This window comes from Lactuca virosa, chromosome 7 (assembly GCF_052849685.1).
Source record: "Lactuca virosa cultivar CGN04683 chromosome 7, Lactuca_virosa_CGN04683_v6, whole genome shotgun sequence".
NCBI lineage: Eukaryota > Viridiplantae > Streptophyta > Magnoliopsida > Asterales > Asteraceae > Lactuca > Lactuca virosa.
In genome coordinates, this window is record NC_136432.1 from 95,067,970 (window position 1) to 95,090,350 (window position 22,381).

A 22,381-nucleotide genomic window follows, 5' to 3' on the forward strand; every position below is an offset into this window, starting at 1 on the left:
AAAAAAAAAAAATAGAAAATTAATCATTTAAATTCTCAATATACCCTTTCTAAAATTATTATGTTTTTACCAAGTGTTAGATATGGTGTTTTGTTGTTAAATCAGATAAACACACATAAACATTTCTTTGAATTGTACACAATATATTTTCGATAATTTTGTTCAAATTTGTTACAACACAATACCAAAAAATTAAAAAAAAAAAAACAAAAAACAACCCGTGGCTAAGCGGGGTTTTTTACTAGTTGTGTAATAAAGAAATATATGTAATTTCATTGATAGAATAAGAATTGCAGAAGGTTTGAAAACGTGTTAGTGTTTCATTGGTGTCAATGGCTAGTGGGTAATACTTTTCATAATTAAAATTTTTTCTTTGACTATAACTGCACCCACAAACCCACTTGCTTATTTTTTGTATTTTAACAGGGAGATGAAGCCTCATCTTCCATCATCAAAGATCCAGTTTCAATGGCTTCTAGTTCTTCCTCTAGTATTATGGCCTCTCCTGCTTCTAATGCTAATAGCTATGTTGTTTTTTTAAGCTTTAGAGGTGAAGATACTCGACATTCCTTTACAGATCATCTTTATAAGGAACTAACACGAGCGGGAATCAGTACTTTTAGGGATAATGAAGATATCAACAGAGGTGAAGAACTGAAGCCGGAGATCGAGAAAGCAATTAAAGAATCTAGGGCTTCAATAGTTGTATTGTCACAGAGCTATGCAACTTCCACTTGGTGTCTTGACGAACTTATGTTGATCTTGGAGCAAAGGAGGGAGTGTAATCATTTTGTTTTACCTGTTTTTTATCACGTTGATCCTTCTGATGTGGGGAAACACAGTAAAACCTTTGCTATCGAAGTTAAAGACTCTTCAAGGTGGACAGAGTACAACGTGAACTTGTGGAAGAAAGCTCTTGAAGAGGTTGCTGTTTTGGCTGGCATGATTCTGTCTGGGTATGCATCTTTGTCTCTTCTGGTAAATTATTTATTATTAAAGATGCTACTTTGAACCAATAATTTGATGATTATTAGTGTTAATTTCTAGCTAAAATATGGTCTCTACTTCAAATTATGACCCGGTGAGCTTTGGTGTTAAAAATGTCAATGAATTTCACATAAGAATCGTGAAGAGATCTTTGTTTGATTGTGAAGTTTGGAAAAATAGGTGAAAAAGTAATGTGATTAACAAAATTTGATGGCTAATTTTTTTCTTGTGGAGTAAATTACAAAAATGGTCCCTATGCTTAACTACTTTCTTGAATCAAGTCCTGAGTTTTCAATTAGGACACGTATTGTCCTTAATGTTTGTTATTGTCACAAGAATAGTCTTGACTGACATTAAATGACTACATTACCCTTATCATATTTTCTTTATAATTTTAATTATTATTTTTTGTCATTAAAAAAGATTAGGCCCACCCCTCAATGGCTCAATCCCCTTCTCCCATCCTTTTCCCTGCTGTCAACCCCTTCCGACGGCTCACCACCACCTTCCAATACCTCCCATGTCATCGGAAAATCAATATTAATAGAAATATAGAATAAGGGCAAAATAGTCTTTTTCAGTTGGTCATGGATGAATACCATAATAAAATAAAGGAGTAGCGTAGTGGTCATTTTGAGGTTTAATTCAGTTAAGGTAATCAACTATAATGACATCAAGAGCATTATGTATTACATCACCTATTAAATTCAGTTTTTAGAGTTGCTATAATCAAATAATTACTAATTAGTTAATGAAAATATTGTATAAAGATACCGTCATAAAGTCTTGTTAGATGTTTTTCAAAATCTTTTTATTGGATAAACATCTGCGATCCATATGTTTTTGTTGCTTACTCGTTAACCTTTTGTTGATGTTTTGATACTTATTTGTTATTTAAGTGGCCACGTGGTTTGGTAATATATTTATCATTAGGGGTATAATTGTAAAGTTTCAGTTTTCTCTTCCTTTCAACTCGGGAACACAAAAAATATTTATTTTCTTTTCCTTTCTTTCGAACTCGGGAATGTGAAAATACAATTTTCTTTCCTCTCCCTACCCTTTCTTTTCTCTCCATATTTTCCTTCCCCTTCTTTTTATGGTTTATCCTTCAGGACTCCACATAAAGGGCTTTGATATACATATTCTGATTAATATTTATTTCATTTTAATTAAATTTAAGAAATCTTCTGTACTATTCTAAACACTTCGATCATGTTATTATGTTAAGCATTGAATTTTGATCTTTCTCGAAAACCTAATGGTAATTAAATTTAAACCTATACTAGTATGTCCGATACATTTGGAAAGTTTATTATTATTCAATGTTCATTCGGTTATATCAATGATATTTAAATGCCATCCAATGAACATGTTCACTTTTTACTTGTTGTTCCAGGCCTGAAACAGAGTTTCTGAAGAAAATTGTTGATACAATTTACAATAAACTGGATTGTAAAAAATTTCATCTTCCAGTCAATCTAACAGGGATGGCCACTCGATACAAGGATATCAAATCCTTTATAAATGAACCTAATGTTAACTTTTTAGCAATTTGTGGCATGGGTGGAAGTGGTAAGACAACATTGGCCAAGTATATTTACAATTCAAGTTGGAGATCTTTTGAAAACATGAGTTTTCTTGAAGAGATTGGTGACAGATGTAAAAGATATGATGATTTGCTTCAGCTACAGGAACAACTTCTGAATGATATTCTAGGGGGCAAGAACAGAAAAATACCCAGTGTTTCTCAAATCACATGTAAGATTGAGGAGGCCTTACAAACAAAAAGAGTGTTTATTGTTCTTGATGACATTACTGATCATAGGCAGTTAGTCACTTTACTTGGAACTGGGAAAATTAATTCACAAAGTAAGATTATTATAACATCCCGGGTTCTAATCACAGACCAATGGTTCGAGTCTAGATCTTGGAGGTGTCAAAAATACACAATCAGATTATTGAATGACGATGAATCACTTTCTCTTTTATGTGATCATGCCTTTATATCCAAATTTCCCACAGAAGGTTTCAAGAAGCTTGCAATACAGGCATTGCATTATTGTGAAGGGAATCCACTGGCTCTTGCAATGCTGGGTCGCTTGCTAGCAGAGGATAATAGCATCCCATTTTGGGAAAGTACATTGAGGTCATTGGAAAAAGAGATTGTTTCTGGAATTCAATGTATACTCCTTAGGAGCTACGAGTTGTTACCACATGAGTCTAACAGACAGTTGTTTTTGCATATTGCTTGTTTCTATATTGGAAAAGACAAGGATTATGTGGAAAAAATATTGGAGCCCGATTACTATGCATTATCGGGGATCAAAATCCTATCCAACAGATTCCTTCTTTCTGTTTCACCAAAGAATAAACTGATGATGCATAGCTTGCTTCAGGAAATGGGAAAAGACATAGTTCGTCAAGAAACATTGAAATTCCCTGCAAAACGTAGTAGAGTCTGGCTTAATAGTGACTCTTATAAGATATTGACCAAAGGAGAGGTAATATGCTTCTTTTATGTATGTTTAAACTTACTTTTATGCTCACATATTTATATTTCATTTAGATTCTGAAGTCAATCATTTTTTTTCCCTTTTAGGGTTCAGAAACAGTGGAAGGTCTGGCACTTGACTTGGAAATGTTAAGGACAGAGGTTCCAGTCAAGGTAACATAGAATAACTAAAAACTGAAGTTTTGGGGTTTTTGTTTTGTTTTTTGTTTAGATCCAATTATTATTTTGTTAGATTATCTATTTTGGATTTTATACTGTTTCATGTGTGTGTGTGTGTGTGTGTGTGTGTGTATATATATATATATATATATATATATATATATATAGGGGACGATTCACTTGAGATTAAAAAAAAAGTAGAGATCTTGAGATTCAACCCCAGCCACATATTTCTAAATTGCCGCTCTAACGCTCCAGCGTATCGGCACCATCGGAGTATGCCTAATCATAAATGATTATACATATATGTCTGTTCACAGATTCAGTAATCATATATTATTATGACAGTTGATGGCAAAATAAGTGATGCTGACAGAGGTAGTGGTGCTATATGTGACGGAGGTGACAGTGGTGGGGTCGGCTGGTGTGGATAAAAGAACGGGCGGTGTCAGGTGTCAGAGGTGGTGGCGGTGGCGGTTATGGTGTCAGAGGTTGATGGCAAAATAAGTGATTATGACAGGTGTCTGAGGTGGTGGCGGTGGCGGTTATGGTGGTGGGGATGGTGGTGGAGGATAAAAGAACGGGCGGCACTATATAATCATTTATGATTATAACAGACCTGCCGTGCCGGTACGCCAGAAGGTTAGATCGGCAGATGTGAAACATGTGGCTGATGTTGAATCTCAAGATCTTTATTTTTTTTTAATCTCAACCGAACCTACCTCTCTCTCTCTCTCTCTCTCTATATATATATATATATATATATATATATATATATATATATATATATATATATATATATATATATATATATATAGGGTCCGGTTCCGGTGAGGACTCGTAAAGACACGTTAAAAAATTGAAAAAAATATTTAAAAAAAATAAAAATCATAAAATCGAGCATAGTACTATATCGGAGAGAAAAAAAATTGAAAATTTTTTTTGGATCATTAAAATTCAATCATGGATCATAAAAAGTGAATCATGGATCATAAAAATGATCAATGCTTCAATTTTAATGATCCAAAAAAACTTTTCTAATTTTTTTCTCTCCGATATAGTACTATGCTTGATTTTATGGTTTGTATTGTTTTTTTAAATTTTTTTTTAAGGTATCCTCATGAGTTCTCACCGAAAAAAGAGTCATATATATATATATATATATATATATATATATATATATATATATATATATATATATATATATGAAAAAGGAAGTGCAAAAGGAAGATGAAGAAATTTGTTTAAGTTAAGTAGGTTGCTTTGTAAAGTCTTTTTGCTATAAATGAGTATATTTGTAATAAATTAAATGATAATATTAAAGAAGTGACACATGACATGCCTTGCTTTGCCAAGTAATAATAACCTTCTAATTCACTCTTTATACACACAGGTGTGTGTGTGTATGAGTTGTGTGTCTGCTTTTGTGTGCATGTGTGCCTATAAGTGTGTGTGTGTACGTATATGTTTGTATGTATTATGTATACATATATACATGTACATGTAGTGTATGGTGGAGGAGGGGAAGGCTCCACTTATAACCCAAATCATCACACTCAATCATCTAGGGGGAAATGACTTAAGAGGCCAACAAAGTTTCCTAGCCATTTAAAAAACCCCAATAATGTTTTATCTGTTCAAAAAAACCCAACGAACTTAACATTTTGTCTAAAAAAAGCCAAACTAAGTTACACTTTTGTTCAATTCTATGGAAGTCAAAGAAGAGAAACAGATGACGTGGCTTACTACCATATCGGGAAAATGACTTGTAAGATCAACGAAGTTACCAAACCGTTCAAAAAACTCCAATCATATTTTGTCTATTAAAAAATAACCCAACGAACTTAACCTTTTGAATAGACAAAACATGATCGGGGTTTTTTGAACGGTTTGGAAACTTCGTTGGGTTTTTTTAGACAAAAGGTTAAGTTCGTTGGGTTTTCTTGAACAGAAAAAACATGATTGAGGTTTTTTGAACGGTTTAGAAACTTCGTTGGGCTTATAAGTCATTTTCCCATCATCTAGGATATGAAGATTCTTGATTGGTTCTCAACACATGGAATCTTGTGTGAATTTATTTTTGGATATGATGTAAGCTGACTATCCCTATTCATGCTAAATTTGCAGTCATTAGACCTCAAGACAGATGCACTTAACAATATGGATAAGCTAAAATTGCTACACTTAAATTTTGTCTATCTAGACGGGTCCTATGAGAATGTTTCAGAAGATTTAAGATGGCTCTGCTGGTTTGGCTTCCATCTAAAAACTATACCCTCTGACTTATCCATGGGAAAATTGGTAGCTATAGATATGAGCTATAGTAACTTGGAAGTATTTGAACTGCCCATGGTAAGGAATTCAGTATCCTCTTTTTGTTGCTTATCCATGTAGCCTCTTAGTTTTTAATTGTCTTCATGCAGACATCTAGTGCTACATAAATCATGTTACTTTTGCAACAGGTTCTTCAATCATTGAAGATTCTAAATCTTAAGGATTCATACAATCTATTCGAAATCCGCAACTTATCCAGGATTCCTCATCTTGAGACTTTGATTCTTTGGAGCTGTCACAGATTGGTTTATATTTGTGAAACGATTGGAGAATTGAAGAATCTTTCAGTGTTGAACATGACAGGGTGTAAAAGCCTGTTCATGATGGAGCATGCAAATCTGTTAGTTGGGTTAGAAGCTTTTACTTTTAGTAGAAGAGTTGAAAAACAGCCTACCTTTTCCTTCCCACATTCAATACGACAGCTGTTCCTCAAGGACTGCAATCTTGAGTGTACTGATTCTTTTCCTCTGAGCTTCAGTGTGCAACTATCTTTGGAGTACTTGAATTTATGCAATAGTCTATTTGAGTTCCTGCCTTGTTACGACCATCTTAGAAATCTTCGGGTCCTTGACTTGAGTTTTTGCACGAGACTTAAATGGTTTCTATGTCTGCCAAATACACTTGCTGAATTGTATGTATATTACTGTACATTACTGGAGAGAATAACTTTTGAATCACCTAGATTCACATTGCAAGAATTGGGCTATGAAGGCTGTATAAGTTTGTGGGAAATTGAAGGCTTTATCAAATTGGTGCCTGTAGCCAAACTTGAAGAAAATGATTTGGGACGCATGAAGTGGCTGAAAGAATATCAAAATCATGAGGTGTGCCTGGTTGGTGATGATGAGCTCACCAAAGGCAGAAGTTCATGTATCCAGGTTAGTTGAATCTCTTTCAAGCACAAGCATAAACACACATAAGCACATTGACATACCACCTACAAACTGATTATATGAGACTGAATTCTAGTGCTTGTGTGTTACAGATGTTGTATGAATTTGATATAATGAGCACATCTCTGCCAGACATAAAGGATCCAAACATGAAGCCCACGTATGTTTCAGAATTCTCGTCTTTGTATTTGAACGTGCCTTCAGATCCTGATAACAGGAAGATCAAAGGACTTGATGTAACTTTCAGATATAAAATATTAAGTGATGATTGTGCATGGTTTTGTAAAATCAGTGCAACCAATGGTGTTGATTTCATGTACAACCCCAAAGTTTTTGGTAAACCTGATTCTGATGAAGTTGGTATATGGTTAAGCTATTGGCCAATTGGAAACAATTTAAATGTTGGAGATATAGTAAATGTCTCTATTGTTGTAAAGAGTGGATTAGAGGTACATGGATGTGGTGTAAGCCTTGTTTACACTGATGATAAAGTAGCTGAGGAAATATTGGAAAATAACAAGGGATGGGTGGAAATTCTTGGAGGAAATTTGTCTGGATTTCAACTCAGCACAGGATCATACTATCTTTGTCGCCGTGATTTCTTTGAGTTAATGGAGGTGGACAGACTCACTCCTGATTGGTTTAGAAATTTAGTTGGTGATACTATTCACTTTATAGGTATGTCCATTTTGTTAAGCTAGTTCTATGCATATGTACTTAGATTTATGCTTCAAATAGAGAAAGTTTATCTTATGACAAATTGTTTCAGAGGTACAAGGATGGAGAAAAACAGGCCGACCTAAGCAGTTGAATCAATCATTTACAGAGTTGAAAACTGTTAGATGCATCATCCATGGTCCTGAATTGGTAAATTTTCTCTGTAATATTTCCTTATTTTTTCTTTTGCATAAAGTCGTTACCTTAATAATGTGAAGGGCCCACAAAGTTGTCTTGTACACTGCCTATGCAGTTGGTATAAGATGAATAGGGTCATTGTGATTTATTTATATCATAACAATTCTTACTATAATATGTGTATAAATCAAAAACAACTGATATACTTATTATTAGAATGTATTTATATGAGTATTCATATTATGATGATGAAACTAGTATTAGACATAGTGTAGTGGGTGGTGTAAAGCTAGGGAGATAGTGTAGTGGACAGCTGTCTTGTCCAGCTATGTAATCTCTATGTAATCAGCCTATAAATAGGCCATTATCTTTGGGTAAAGAACACACCTTGAATACACTTTGAACACACCTTGATAATACTATGAAACTATTAGCCACCATGGCTTTCATGATTCATTAGCCTATATCCCTCTCTCTTGGTATTGATACACTTCTCACCCAGTCCAATTGCATTATCATGTGTTAGGTTTGACAGAAATGTGTCTTTTTTATTTTCGTTTTCAAATGTTACATGAGTTCACATAAGCAAACAGATTAACCGAACCATTTTAATATAGTTTAACCATTTGGTGGTTGATGCTAATCTGGTTATTAGTAGTGTACTTAATTGGGTTTTGCTAATCTGACTATTGTATTTTTGGAAAACACATAGGAGGAAATTTACAAGATCCCAGAGATGTCAAAATCATCTTTTGTAGATAGAACTTTGGAGTTTCCATCAAGCATGCTTGGGAAGACGATGAAATCTACAAGATCGTTCAATTCTAGTGACACAACAATAAAGGTATGAATATTGTGTTTAGCAGATAAAAGGAAAGAGTTTAACTTTTCCTTGTGTTAGAAATCAATGCACAAATTTACAACCAACAGCTTGAGGACATATCTGTTGATCATGAACTTGTGGACCTGGCATCAAGACCACTTACATCTAGAGCACTAGTTGATTCTCTCCTTGCTGTAGCAAATTAAGGAAATTCAGCATTATGCTTGGTAGATAGAAGTGATGAGTTTAATCTTACCTCACATATAAGTATTGCTTTTTCCTCATGTCACAAACACATCATAATAATGCTTCAACTCTTTTATTCAAGCTCATTCTGAAATAATTTCCCAAAAAAACATGGAACTATTAGAAACTAATAAAGCAAGAAAGCATTTAATCTGGTGCGGAAAACCATATCTTCATTGATAAACTAAGCCTACTTTATAGGCTTTACAAAAGAAACATCAGCTACAAATCAAGAAATTAATAGAGCAAGAAAGCTTTTTGAGTTGTAATTCTAAAACAACCAAAGAACACAAATGCATTTCCAAACCCAAAATACACTGTTGACCAACAAAACTAAAAGTAAGCAAAAACCGGCAACATGTCCTTCCCTTCGTCTATGAAGAACATACGAAAAATAGCAAGCAACTGGCAACATGAATATCACACTCCACTACTCAATGCAGTGGGTCTTATCATCCACAGTTCTTTTTGAGTGCTAACATTCAGTCCTATATATATCTTTGAAAATTTATGGTGTACATTTCAGGAAATTGTGTTGGGAGTCAACTTACGCAGTCAAACCCAAAAACAGGAGGTGATAGAGGCGTTATCTGAGCTTCAGGGCATTCACTCAATTCATGTCGATACAGAAGATGGGAGACTAACTGTTATTGGGGATCTTGATCCTGTGAATGCTGTTAATTGTGTGAGTAAGATCGAGACTGCAAAAATCGTAAGTGTTGGACCTGCAAAAAAACATAACACAGATGTTGAAACTGCATTCACATCAGCAAAAAAACGACGAAGTTCCACAAGTTCCACCAGCTATATATTTGGCTCAAGATCAACGGTTACTGATCAGGACAGACTGTCATAACATAACGCTTATCAGAAAAAAGAAAATTAAGAAATATAGACATAATTTAATATTATATGTTACAGGTATCTGACCAATGAAAATTAAAAAGCATAAACATAATTCTATATTATAAGCTACATATCGGATGTTTATGTTGATACATGTTCTCAATTCGACAGGAAACGCATAAAGCAAGGAGTTCACAATTTCAAAGTCGAATTTTAATAAAAAAAAAAAATTTCATCGGTTTTACTGTTGATGCAAGGGAAATTAATATCAAATATGTCTACTGAGATGGAAATAAGTGTGTTATCAAAGCTGTACTGTTATTTACTGTATTTATTTGGCAAATCATACACTTGGAATCAGGAAAAATGTTGCAAAATAAATACCTGGGTGTTATCAGGTAAGGAGATAGGAAATTGGGTTTTTATAATTAGAGGTGGATAAGTCAAAATCAAATTCAGGGATGAAATCAAAATTATAGATGAAGTAAAAATAAAGATCAAGGACACGAATTCAAGTTCGGGGACAAAATTAAAATCAAGAAAAGGGTTTCGACGGAGAGGAGTCCGAAGGGGATGAAGATGAAGATGGGTTAAAGACAAGCACAGTGAATCTAGGTTTAGGTTTAAAATATTTTATGATCTGGTGAATGTTGTATTTTCTACAGCAATTGAGGTGCTTATAAGCATGATTTACTACTTGTAATCTTAACTAAGCCCTCTATATTTTAGCGCTTTGGTGAATGTTGTCATTTTTATTTTTCAACCTTGTCCAGCTGGATCATGCATGGTGGAGATTCAGGCTCAAAAAAATGTGATTTGGAATATTGTTTGAGAACTTTCATTATCTCAGGAGTACTGATAGGTTTTAAAATGTCTTAATCTGAGATGAAGTACTCTTCAAATCTGGTATCTTCCCTTTAGAGGATAGCATTTTTATTCATTTCTGACTCATGACCAAGTTCTTCGTGCAATAGAGTAGGTGCCCATGTGTCGTGTATTACAATATTTGCTTCATCTTCATAAACCTCCACCATGTAAAATGTATCTTGTTTCCCTTTGTCACCTTTCACTGATGATCACCAAAAATAATATGGATCATGAATGTACCTAATTTTCTTCAAGGTCTAATTCGTTACCAAAGTTTTCTTGAGACAACATCCCCAACACCTATGCTATATAGTATTTATTGTCTGTCAGGCTAACATTTCCACTGTAGTGTTTGAAGTTCACATTACACTTCTAGAATGACTAGCATGTAACGATGCACTTGAATCCATTATTCATGATTCTATTGCGTTTTTAACATAGAAAATAATTGCATTATCATATTATGCTACCACATTTATCTTCCTCTTGCATTTGTCTAATGAGAGTTTTGAGCACTAACTTATGAATTGACCACTTTCCCTGAAATTCCAACAAGTAATATCATTTCTACTATATGACTAATCTTCTTTCTCGATTTTGATATTCTTCTACTTGTGCCTCCTCTATTGGTTTTTCTTCCACAATTTGTTGTGCTCAAAAGACTATTAAGTGTTTCTTTAATGTTTATTTTAGCAAATATCCTCTCCAAGGATCTAGTCGTGAATGCCTTCAAATATCAACTTAGAGGTTTTAGACGAACTACTAACTATTGCCACGGCACACGATCAACTTTCAAGTGGAGATGATAATAATAACAGGGGATGGACTTCATCTTCAAATTTATTATCAACCAAAACCAACCTTTGATATGATTGAATGAAATTCATTAACGTGACATGACACCGAGTCTCCTTCCTTCATCTTTGTGTTAACCAAGTGTTGGATCAATATAATCTTATTTGATGTTGCGGTTTTTTTCAAACATAGTGGACAGTGCCTTTTTAAGGCCATTCATAGTTTGCTTATTGACAATATTATAAGCTATATTTTTTTTCAGGCCATTTTTTTCAGCCAAGAGTACGTGTAACTTCTTCTAGTAAATGTATTCTTCGATCTGCATTCTCTAAACCTAAAATCGTGACCTTCAATTTTTTGATCTTAACATTCTCATCTTCTGTCATGGATCTTGGCTCTAATACCATATACAAGTTGTTTGGGTTTAAGCACTTCAATAAATGATAAAATGATTTCACACTTAGAGTAATAATAATGCATACGAAGAAACAAAAACATAGTATTTAACGTAGTTTACACGATTAGAGTGATCGACTTCGTCCACAAGAGAACAAAATAGAGAGATTTTATTGACACTACCGAATTACAATTTTTCTTACTTGTCGTAGATTACATGAACTCAAGGGATCTATATAAAGATGGCATAATACCGAAAATTTGTCAATAAGGTCAAGACATAGACTCTGATAAATTTGCCCTAAACTTGGTCTGCCTACAACTATAAGGTCAAAGGGTTGACTAGTCTCCACAACTTAACATAAGCATTCCAAGGTAGCAACACTCGTTTTTTACTTACCCCTTCTTAATGCTCTCCCAGATGCAAACTTGATCGTGATAACATATCCTCATCTCAGCTCCCATGTACAACTAACTATCCTTTTTGTAAGTGATGGTATCTGTTTCAATGTTTACACAATTACCATAAAAATCAATGATTAATGATTTTAAACGATTCTACAAGTTTTATCAAATCGTCATACATTACTATGTGTCATTGCAAAAGCACAGATCCATATCAAAATTGAATTTAACATTGTAATCTATTTAATTTCAGCCGAGTCACCACCATAACATAAACATATTTCACATCATCGTTCATTCATTACCTCGTAATTTGTTGATCAATAAAGAAGGTTATTACATGCTTGATGTGAACTCCATCGCTTTATTGACAAATAGTGATTTAGGGTTCTTTGGAATCTTGTAAACTTGCTCCTGGTTGTTTAATAAATACGAAATTGAGGTTAAAAAAAGTTGATTATGACATTATTTTCGACCAACTTGGCGTCAGTTTACAAAGACTAAACCAAAGAATAACAATTTAGCAAATAATGCATATAGAGCCTTCATAAAACCATCTAAGGCCTAGTTTCTTTCGTGTCCCATCAAGTCTTGTCCAGATAAAGTAGTAAATTATTGTCCAGATAAATGATGACAAAGAATATGACGACATACTTGGGGAAATAGAAGGAAAACATAAAAGAGGTCAAGATTATTGAAAGAAAGGACTTAATGCAAAAAGAGTCTGCGGTTAATTACACCAAATCAGTAAGAAACGCCCACATATAGCTTGTTGGATTAAGTTCTGTCTCATTAAGCCCATCAAGTAAAAACAAAACAACATATCAAGTTCATGTAATAAAATCATAGCAAAAAGATATTTAACATAGCATACTTACCGTTTCAGGACCATGGATGATGCAACTAACATTTTTGAACTCCGTAAATGACGGGTTCAACTTCTTAGGTCGACCAGTATTGCTCCATCCTCGTACCTCTGTAACAATTGTGACCTTAGGAACGTTCTTTACTGTATATGGTTAAATATTATAGTAAACCGTATCATCTGAACGGCCCACATCAACCTGGTCCGGGTCCACGTGGGAGGTCAACCGCAGAACACTATCAATATTTTTAGTGTGCCACGGTTTCTTGGATCTCGTGTGTGGAATTCCTCACCCCAACCACTAGGCTCCAGGGCAAGTTGAATATTATTGTATTAGATAAAATGACCGAAGGTCAAACTACTTTTTACCAAATGACTTAAATGAGACACTTCATTGAAAAGACAATAACTATGTATGTACTAAGAAAAACAAACAAACACACACCCAAAATTAGCTTAACTTGAATGATTTACCTGTATGGTCAACCGTATCACCAATTATATTTCTAAACCAACCACGTGGGAGTCTGCCGACCTCCATTAACTCAAAGAAATCACGTCGACAAAGATAGTATGATCCTGAGCTCAGCCGAAAGTCCGACAGATTTCCAAGATTTTCAACCCCCTCCATATCATTTTCAGAAGTTTCATACCTTAAGCCATCATTAATATATACAAAGCTTGCACCACATTCGTATACCTCCAATCCGCTAATGACATCAATAGACACATTAACTTTATCTCCAGCATTTAATGTGTTTCCAATTGGCCAATAGCTTAACCATACACCAACTTCACCAAATCCAGGATCGCCAAATACTTTCGGGTTGTATATGAAATCAACATCATTGGTCGTGCTGATTTTAGCAAACCATGCACAGTCATTTCCTGATATTTTATATCTGAATGTTACATCTAATCCTTTGAGCGTCCTGTTCTTAGGTGTAAAAGGAACTTCAAAGGACAAAGATGACGATTTTGATATATACTCAGGTCTCATGTTTGGAGACTCTATGTGTGGCAGAGATGTGCTCCTTATATTAAATTCATACAACATCTGTGCTGACAAGCAATAGAGTTTAATCATTAGTCGTTCATATATGATCAGCTTGCAGGTGGTATTTCATTGTGCTTGTGTGTGCTCAAGCATGTCCTTAGGCTGTTGGAGGAAACCGAAATATGAGAATCATGGGGAAGTTTGTTTTTATTGACGGAATCAAGGCCATGTTGGCCATTAATTCCTATTTTCTAGTAGAGATAATTAGTTGCTACTTTTGTGGTTCTTTTCTCACTAGAAGTAGAAGTCTTTGAGAATTTAATACCACAGAAAATTGCCCACAATCCTACTACCCAACTCTCCAAGCTATCGGTGTTGCAGCCAATTAAAGAATACACGGGACCAAACTTACAGAAGCACCGTCTTTGGCGTGCATTATACTCGGACTGCAAATACTGATGTCAAATGGACAAAAGTTGCAACTGTTTATCCAACATGAAAAAGGTGGGGGCAGGGACTTGTTTTCAATCTCTCATCTTTGCAGAAGGAATGGATGTCCTCACCCCATTAACAAATAACACCAGAAAGCTTTGACAAGATTTCTAATGCTATTTTGGGCGACGATGATGAGGAGGGCATTTGCATCTTTTGCACAGAAGTGAGATCGAGAGTGTGTCCCTGTCCATCTTTATGAATGGGACAAAGTATTGCAATTTTTCTCATTGACATCGGTCCAGCCCAGTCCTCCAATGCATGCCACATACTAAACAAGGCCTCTTGTCTGGTCTTATGTAACAGACGGGGTTAAAGAGAGGAACACGAACCTGGACTTGCCAACTTCTGCCTATGGTCAGCTCATCATCACCAACCAAGCGAACTTCATGATCTTGATATTCTTTTAGCCACTTCATATGCCCCAAGTCTGTTCCTTTCAATGTGGCTATCGGTATCAGTTTGATAAAGCCTTCAATTTCATTCAAATTTATACAACCTTGGTAGCCAAATTCTTGCAATGTGAATCGAGGTGATTGGAAAGTTATTCTCTCCAGTGACTTGCAATAATATGTATACAATTCTGCAAGTGTACTCGGGAGACATAGGAGGCTTTTAAGTCTGGAACATAAACTCAAGTCAAGCACCCGGAGATTTTTAAGATGACTGTAATCAGGAAGGAATTCAAATAGGTTATTGCAGAGATTCAAGTACTGCAAGAGAGGTTGGAAACTGAAGCTCAGAGGAAAAGAAAAGTTATTTTTTAGGTTGCAGTCCTTAAGGAATAGCCGTTGCACTGAACGTGGCAAAAAAAAGGAAGGTTGTTCTGTAATTCCACCACCAGAAGTAGTCGCATTTGTCCCTGCTAACAGATTTACTTTCTTGCGCAAGCGTTTACACCCAGTGATATCCAGTAAAACAAGACTTGTAAGGCCTCCAATGGTTTCACAAACATGAACTAAACTTTTACAATTCCCAAGAATCAAAGTCTCCAGCTTAGGGAGTCTGAAAATATTGTCAATTAACAATAGATTGTTAGAGTCTTTAAGATTTAGAATCTGTAGTAATGGAAGAACCTGTTGCAAAAGTGAAAGGATTTATTTAGCACGGTATATTGCCATAAAGGGCATAAACAATCTGGAAGTCAAGGTTGCATTTGTTATACACAAGTGGACTCAACTGAACGGGACTAGACAAATGTTTTAGGGTATTCTTGATGATGAGGATGAGAAGGGGCATTCACGTCTTTTGCACAAACGAGAGACTGGGAACGATTCCCTGTCCCACCTTACTCCACCTTTTTCGTGGGACAAAAGATTGCAATTTTCGTCCTATTGACCTTAATACCATCAAAAGTTCAATGCATGATAAACACAATAAGACATGTGTTGTGTTCTGTTCTCATGTCATGTCATATCATGTCATGTCATAAGATGTCATCTCATGTCATATCATGTCACGTCATAACATGTCATGTCATGGCATGTATAACAAACGGGGCCTATAAAAGGACAAGAGGTAAATAGAGGATGTACAATTCCCTACAATGGGTGGATTGAATGCTTCCAAGTTGCTAGAGCTCATATCTATGGCTACCAAGCTTGCCATGAGTAAGTTGGGAGGTATGATTCTTTTATGAAACCCAATCCAGCAGAGCCATCTTAAATCTTCAGAAACATTTTCGTAGGATCCAGTGAGATGCACAAAATTAAGCTGGAGCACTTTTAGGTGGTCCATCTTTTTTAGAGAATCCGTCTTGAGGTCTAATGACTACAAATTTACCATAAAGAGATAGTAAGCATACCTCATATCTAGAATTAATAATGTAGAAATAATGTTTAGCTAAAAAAATCATCATAATTTCTTTTGAATATATATCAAGATCAGGCCTTAGTTTTACTTGTTTTATATATTACCGTGAGTGAATGGTTCATCTTTTCTTCGGTCAACATTTTCATGTCAAGTGCTAGACCTTCCAGTGTTTCAGAACCCTAATTAAAAAAGAAGAGAATGGATGATTAAATCTCAGACAAAACTGAAGGGTGTGAAAAAGAAAATAAGCTTCAACATAAACATTAAAGGCATCTCACCTTTCCTTTTCGCAAAACATCATAAGAATCCTTATTACGCCAGACTCTACTGCGTTTTGCAGGGTCCTTTGGTGATTCTTGGTGTACTATTGTTCTCCCCATCTCTTGAAGCAAAGGATGCATCATTAGCTTGTTGTTTAGTGAAACGGATAAAAGGCATCTGTTGGTTAGAGTTTTAATCCCAGATACTGCAGAGTAATCAGGCTCTAATATCTTCACCACATAATCCTTGTCTTTGCCAACAAAGAAACAAGCAATATGCAAAAACAACTGTTTGTTAGAGTCATGTGGCAAAGAGTTGTAGCTCCTAATCAGTACACGTTTAATTCCAGAATCAATATCTCTTCCCAATAAGCTCAATGTACTTTTCCAAAATAGGATGCTATTATCCTCTGCTAGCAAGGTACCCAAAACATCAAGAGCCAATGGATTTCCTTCACAATACTGCAATACCTGTTTTGCAAGCTCTTCATAACCTTCCATCAGACGTTTGGATCCAAAGGCATGTCGACTTAGAAGCTCTAATGATTCATTATCATCTAGTAACTTCATTTGGTACTCTTGACACCTCCAAGGTCTGGACTCAAACCATTTACCAATATTATTTTCCCTAGTTGTTATAATTATCTTGCTTTGCTTGTTAATGTAAGCGGATCCAAATAAACCTACCAACTGGCTCGGTTCAACAATGTCATCAAGAACAATAAGTGCCTTCTTCACTTGTAAGACCTCTTCAATCTTGAATGTACCTTGACTAACACTGGGTATTTTCCTCCTCTTGCCTCCTGAAATATCTCTAAAAAGTTTTTCTTGCAACTGAAGCAAATCATGTGGTTCTTTACATCTACTTCCGATGTCTTCGACAATACTAACGCTTTCAAAGTTTTGGGAATTTGAGTACACAATGTATCGGGCCAACGTTGTTTTCCCGCTTCCTCCCATCCCACAGATTGCCAGAAATTCGGCATCAGATTGCTTTAGCCAGAAATTTATCTCCTTATCCCGAGTTTCCATCCCTATTAAATTCGATGGAAGATAAACTTGTTTGCAATCAAGTTTATTATAAATAATATCAACAATATCCTTCAAAAGTTGTGTTTCAGGCCTGTAACAAAAAAAGAACATAAGAAATGTCTGATGGTAAGTTAAAACAACTGAAAAAAACACAAATGAGACAACAAATGAAGGATGAGATGCTTAAGGAATCAAAGCTCCACTACAAAAACCCGTGGTTCACCGAGCTAGATTAGTCCCAAGATTCCTCCTGATTAGAATTATACACAGCATTCCTGAAATCCCCCATGAACATCTTTGTTTTACTTTTTATGATTTAAAGGAGAAATGGAAAGGAAGAATAATTTCTTTCAGTCTATATTTTTGGAGGGAAAGAGAGCAGAGAACAAAACAATCCTGAAAGAAACCTACGCTTATAAGAGAAAAATTGACTTCATTTTTCCAATTTATACACTCTTGGGAGTTATAAAAATTTTTACATAATTATTTTCCTCCGAAAATCAACTGTCAACCACAGGTCAAATAAACTGTAGAAAAAGGTCAACGTTTAGATAGTTAGTAGTGGCATGACTGTGTCTTTTTACATGACACGAAGGATTATGTGGGTTCCGATCAGAAGCCACACAACCATGCCAGATTTCATGCTTCAATATCCACATTTGTCCAAATGCTAAGCATGGGAACGTTATGTAACAGAGTAATTTGGCAACAGCAAAACACTAAGATAATCAAACACTTGTTTACTAAAGACAACAATCCAACAAGTTCAACATATAACATTTATGGTTTGTTTCTTAAAAGATTGTAAAATCTCACTAGAGTCATTTCTCCAAGCTTCACTAACAAACAACAAAGACACTTAGCAATTCATAGGTTTAGATCGTTGTTCAACTGGCAAACAAACAACCCCCTTAAACCACTACGGCGCATGGCAAGTTCCTCAATAAAATTGTATTCGAGTGGAACCAGTTGAAATGTATTTGGAAAATAACGAAGAAACATACCCTGAAAGAACCAGACCAGTCAAATCGGCAACCTTCGCTAGGGCCGCCTTCCACCGATTCACGTTATCATCAGTCCACTTTGGCGAGGTATTGACTTTTATCTTGAAAGGCTCACTCTGTTTCCTTACATCTGAAGGATCAACGTGATAAAACACCGGTAGAACATAGTGATTGCACTTCTTCCTTTGTTCAAGAATCAACCAAAGCTCTTCAAGGCACCATGTGGAAGTTGCATAGTTCTCTGATAAGACAACTACTGAAGCCCTCGATTCTTTGATTGCTCTATCGATCTCAGGCTTCAGTTCTTCACCTCTATCTATTTCATCATTATCCCTAAAAGTGCGAAGTCCTGCTTGCACTAATGCCTCATAGAGATGATCTGTAAAAGCATTTCGAGTATCTTCGCCTCTAAAGCTTAGAAAGACGTCATACGTGCCAAAATGAGCCACTGGAGAACTCATGATTGTAGAGGACGAACGGGAAGCGATTGAAATTAAAGGGATTTTGTCACATGGGTGGTGTCATTCTCAACAAATTTTAATGAGTGATCTACCTTTCCGTAATTACCGACCAACAAAAATAAAAAATTTGCACGCGAAATGATTGTTAATATTTTATTATGTGGTTTTGGACTTTTGGTCTCGTGGTTTTGTTTGATTTTGTTCAACTATGATTCTGAAATATATTTATGGGATTTTGTTAGTAAAGTTTTATTATTATTATTTTTATTGGGAAATCTGCGAAAAAGTCTGAATATTTTAGGCCAGTTTATGATTTAGTCCCAAATTAAATTTTGTTTACAAAAAAGGACAGATTACCGGCTAAAACTTCGGATTAACCATTCGTGGCCGGTTTCACAGATTTAGCCGGTATCTCGTCTTTTTTCGTTAATTAATCCAAATTTTGGGGATTCATTAATTAATCAAAATGTTAGGGCTTTTTCATTATTTATTACCAATAAACCAAAATATTTGGATTTTTCTGAAGATTACCTTTAAACTAATATATATTATATGATCTAATTTAATATGTACTATTCCATGTCTTCTTTCTTATGCTCTTCTAGGCTGACCGTGTGTTTTTATCGGTGTCGTCAAACCCAACAACAAAAATCTCACTCACAAGCCTCGTTAACTCCATCGATTTTCCAAAATTATCCATTCACAACTCTATGATCATCTTTTAATCTCCAAATAAAGAACGGAGAAAATCCTTGTTGATTACGTGGATGTCCCTATTACCTAACCATGACTTAAACCGTGGTTCCAACACTTGGATGTTCCTATTACCTAACCATGACTTGAATCCTATTTCGAACCCATACACTATTCACATTGTCCATAGTGTTGTTCACAACAAAATATGAATCCCACATGGTTTAACCACTGATACCTTGGCTCAAGTCTTACATGACCCTTGTTTCCTTACAATAGGGCTTGAAAACCATGAAGAATGAACCATTAAGCTTAAAAAACTCAACATAGGTAAAAAAAATCAACTTGATATTATGTACTGAAAACCATGAAGAATGTTAACTCTAATTGTAAAAAAATGTCAACATGCTATCCATCATAAACTATTAAAATATTAATTTGGTATACCTACGAGCTACGGTTCCAACACTCGGATGTTCCTATTACCTAACCATGACTCGAACCTTATTTCGAACCCATACACTAATGGCATTGTCCATAGTTTTGTTAACAACACAATATGAATCCCACATGGTTTAACCACTGATACCTTGGCTCAAGTGTTACTTGACCCTTGTTTCCTTACAATAGGTGTAACATCCCGACTCTCAGGTATAATATTTAATTAATTTATATTCTTGTTGTCTTATCAACTTGACGAGTTGGAGGCCCTAACTCGCCGAGTAGAGAGTGTTAATGGTCACGTAATTTCTAGAGTCTACTCGACGAGTTGGAGGACCCCAACTCGACGAGTAGGAGCTGAGTGTGAAAACCCTAATTTTCAGGGTTTGTGTCCTATTTAAAGGACCTTAAGCCTTCATTTCCGCCTCCCTTATCATCTTAACACTCTGAGAGAAACCCTAATTGAGCTATATGCTTGTAGGAGAGAAATAGGGGCTAATATTGCATATTGTAGTGTATTTTTTGGAAGAAGATTGAGGAGAAAAAGGCTTGGGACGAGAAGGAGCTCTTGGATCCATCAATAAGATTGTGTTCCGATCTTTATCAAAAACTTCATCATTTATTGGTTTTTGTCTTGCCAAAAAGTAATGCATTCTGGAAGCCCCAAATAGACTAAAATGTAATAATGACAATTGTTGTGATGTTACGTTTAAGTCATAATGACAATTGGTGTGATATTACAATAATTGTCATTATTACGTTTTAGTCTATTTGGGGCTTCCAAAATGCTTTACTTTTTGACAAAAAAAACCAATAAATGATGAACCATGTGGGATTCATCTTATGTTGGGGCTTCTATAGTTTTGTAAGGAGACAAGGGTCAAGTAAGACTTGAGTCAATGTATCAGTGGTTGAACATGTGAGATTCGACTTTTATTTTTAACAACACTATGGACAACGCCATTAGTGTATGGGTTCAAGTCATGGTTAGGTAATAGGAACATCTAAGTGTTGGAACCACGGTTTAAGTCATGGTTAGGTAATAGGGACATCCACGTAATCAACAAGGATTTTCTCCGTTCTTTATTTGGAGATTGAAAGATGATCATAGAGTTGTGAATGGATAATTTTGGAAAATTGATGGAGTTAACGAGGCTTATGAGTGAGACTTTTTTTGTTGGGTTTGACGACACCGATAAAAACACACGGTGAGCCTAGAAGAGCATAAGAAAGAAGATATGGAATAGTACATATTAAATTAGATCATATAATATATATTAGTTTAAAGGTAATCTTCAGAAAAGTCCAAATATTTTGGTTTATTGGTAATAAATAATGAAAAAGCCCTAAATTTTTTATTAATTAATGAAAAAGCCCCAAAATTTGGATTAATTAACGAAAAAAGACGAGATACCGGTTAAATCTGTGAAACCGGCCACGAAGGGTTAATCCAAAGTTTTAGCCGGCAATCTGTCCTTTTTTGTAAACAAAATTTAATTTGGGACTAAATCGTAAACTGGTCTAAAATATTGGGACTTTTTCGCAGATTTCCCATTTTTATTTTATAGAAAAGTCATATTTTTATTGAAGTTCTCGATTGATTGATTTTACACGATAATATGCTATTTTATATTTAAAAAATAATGACTTTTCCGTTATCAAGTATGCAAAGAGTCTTGTTATTTGTTTATTAATGTGAAAACCCGTAATTAGGGTTACTGTAACATCCCGATATTGAGGTATTTTTAATTTTAACCTTAAGTACGAAAGAACATTGCATTTTGAACATTGGGTTCAAAAAGATTGCAAGAATGGCCCATAATGGCATTTCGGTAATTTTGGCATGGAAGTTAGTACGCCGAGCATATGTTGTGTATGCTGGGCGGACCCTAGTACGTTGGTCGTACACCGTGTACGCAAGGCGTACACGGTAAAACTTCAAACCCTATTTTTTAGGGTTTTGTCCATACTTAAGCACCATTATCTCTCATTTCTCATTCCCTCGCTAGCCTCCATCTGAGAGAAACGACCCCCAAGCTAACCCTAAGTGAGAAGAGTGCATCTTGAGCTTATCCTTGTGTTTTGTGGCATTCTTGAAGAAGAAGAAGGCGGTGAGAAGAGCTTGAAGCTTGGAAGCAACTTGGATATGATATTATCTCCTTCCTAGCGACCTCCAGAAGGTAAAAAGTTCATAACTTGATCACCC

General features: G+C 35.2%; 2 protein-coding genes across 5 annotated transcripts; one reads left to right on the forward strand and one right to left on the reverse strand.

The window, feature by feature from the left end:
• Positions 1 to 431: 431 nt before the first annotated feature.
• On the forward strand, positions 432 to 10,534 carry LOC145124294 (disease resistance protein RUN1-like). Of its 2 annotated transcripts, XR_013715584.1 has the most exons (10): positions 432 to 956; positions 2,384 to 3,488; positions 3,587 to 3,652; positions 5,786 to 6,010; positions 6,121 to 6,870; positions 6,978 to 7,563; positions 7,655 to 7,752; positions 8,453 to 8,584; positions 9,336 to 9,730; positions 9,827 to 10,534. XR_013715584.1 is itself a non-coding variant. In XM_079059581.1 (9 exons), exons 1-9 carry the CDS (start codon positions 469 to 471, stop codon positions 9,663 to 9,665), a joined length of 3,780 nt encoding a protein of 1,259 aa, XP_078915707.1. In that variant the 5' UTR covers positions 432 to 468; the 3' UTR covers positions 9,666 to 10,534. The 2 variants fall into 2 exon arrangements, 1 of the variants encoding a protein (XP_078915707.1); XM_079059581.1 differs by having other exon boundaries at positions 9,336 to 10,534.
• A 1,255-nt stretch (positions 10,535 to 11,789) lies between these two features.
• On the reverse strand, positions 11,790 to 19,081 carry LOC145124144 (disease resistance protein RUN1-like). Of its 3 annotated transcripts, none has more exons than XM_079059373.1 (9): positions 18,581 to 19,081; positions 16,563 to 17,667; positions 16,389 to 16,463; positions 16,018 to 16,242; positions 14,805 to 15,548; positions 13,458 to 14,040; positions 12,997 to 13,094; positions 12,424 to 12,532; positions 11,790 to 12,213 (listed from the first exon to the last, which is right to left on the reverse strand). In XM_079059373.1, exons 1-8 carry the CDS (start codon positions 19,039 to 19,041, stop codon positions 12,455 to 12,457), a joined length of 3,369 nt encoding a protein of 1,122 aa, XP_078915499.1. In that variant the 5' UTR covers positions 19,042 to 19,081; the 3' UTR covers positions 11,790 to 12,213; positions 12,424 to 12,454. The 3 variants fall into 3 exon arrangements, with proteins under 3 accessions (XP_078915499.1, XP_078915501.1, XP_078915500.1); XM_079059375.1 differs by having other exon boundaries at positions 16,563 to 17,851; positions 18,581 to 18,719; XM_079059374.1 differs by lacking the exon at positions 12,424 to 12,532.
• Between the last annotated feature and the right edge of the window lie 3,300 nt (positions 19,082 to 22,381).

Coding starts and splice junctions, on each gene's coding strand:
- LOC145124294 (XM_079059581.1), top strand. CDS start 469: ATGGCTTCTAGTTCTTCCTCTAGTATTATGGCCTCTCCTGCTTCTAAT. Junction 957..2,383: donor GCTGGCATGATTCTGTCTGG/GTATGCATCTTT, acceptor TTGTTGTTCCAG/GCCTGAAACAGAGTTTCTGA. Junction 8,585..9,335: donor CTAGTGACACAACAATAAAG/GTATGAATATTG, acceptor TGTACATTTCAG/GAAATTGTGTTGGGAGTCAA.
- LOC145124144 (XM_079059373.1), bottom strand. CDS start 19,041: ATGAGTTCTCCAGTGGCTCATTTTGGCACGTATGACGTCTTTCTAAGC. Junction 15,549..16,017: donor AAGCATTCAATCCACCCATT/GTAGGGAATTGT, acceptor CTTTTGCAACAG/GTTCTTCCATTACTACAGAT. Junction 13,095..13,457: donor TGATACGGTTGACCATACAG/GTAAATCATTCA, acceptor CAATTGTTACAG/AGGTACGAGGATGGAGCAAT.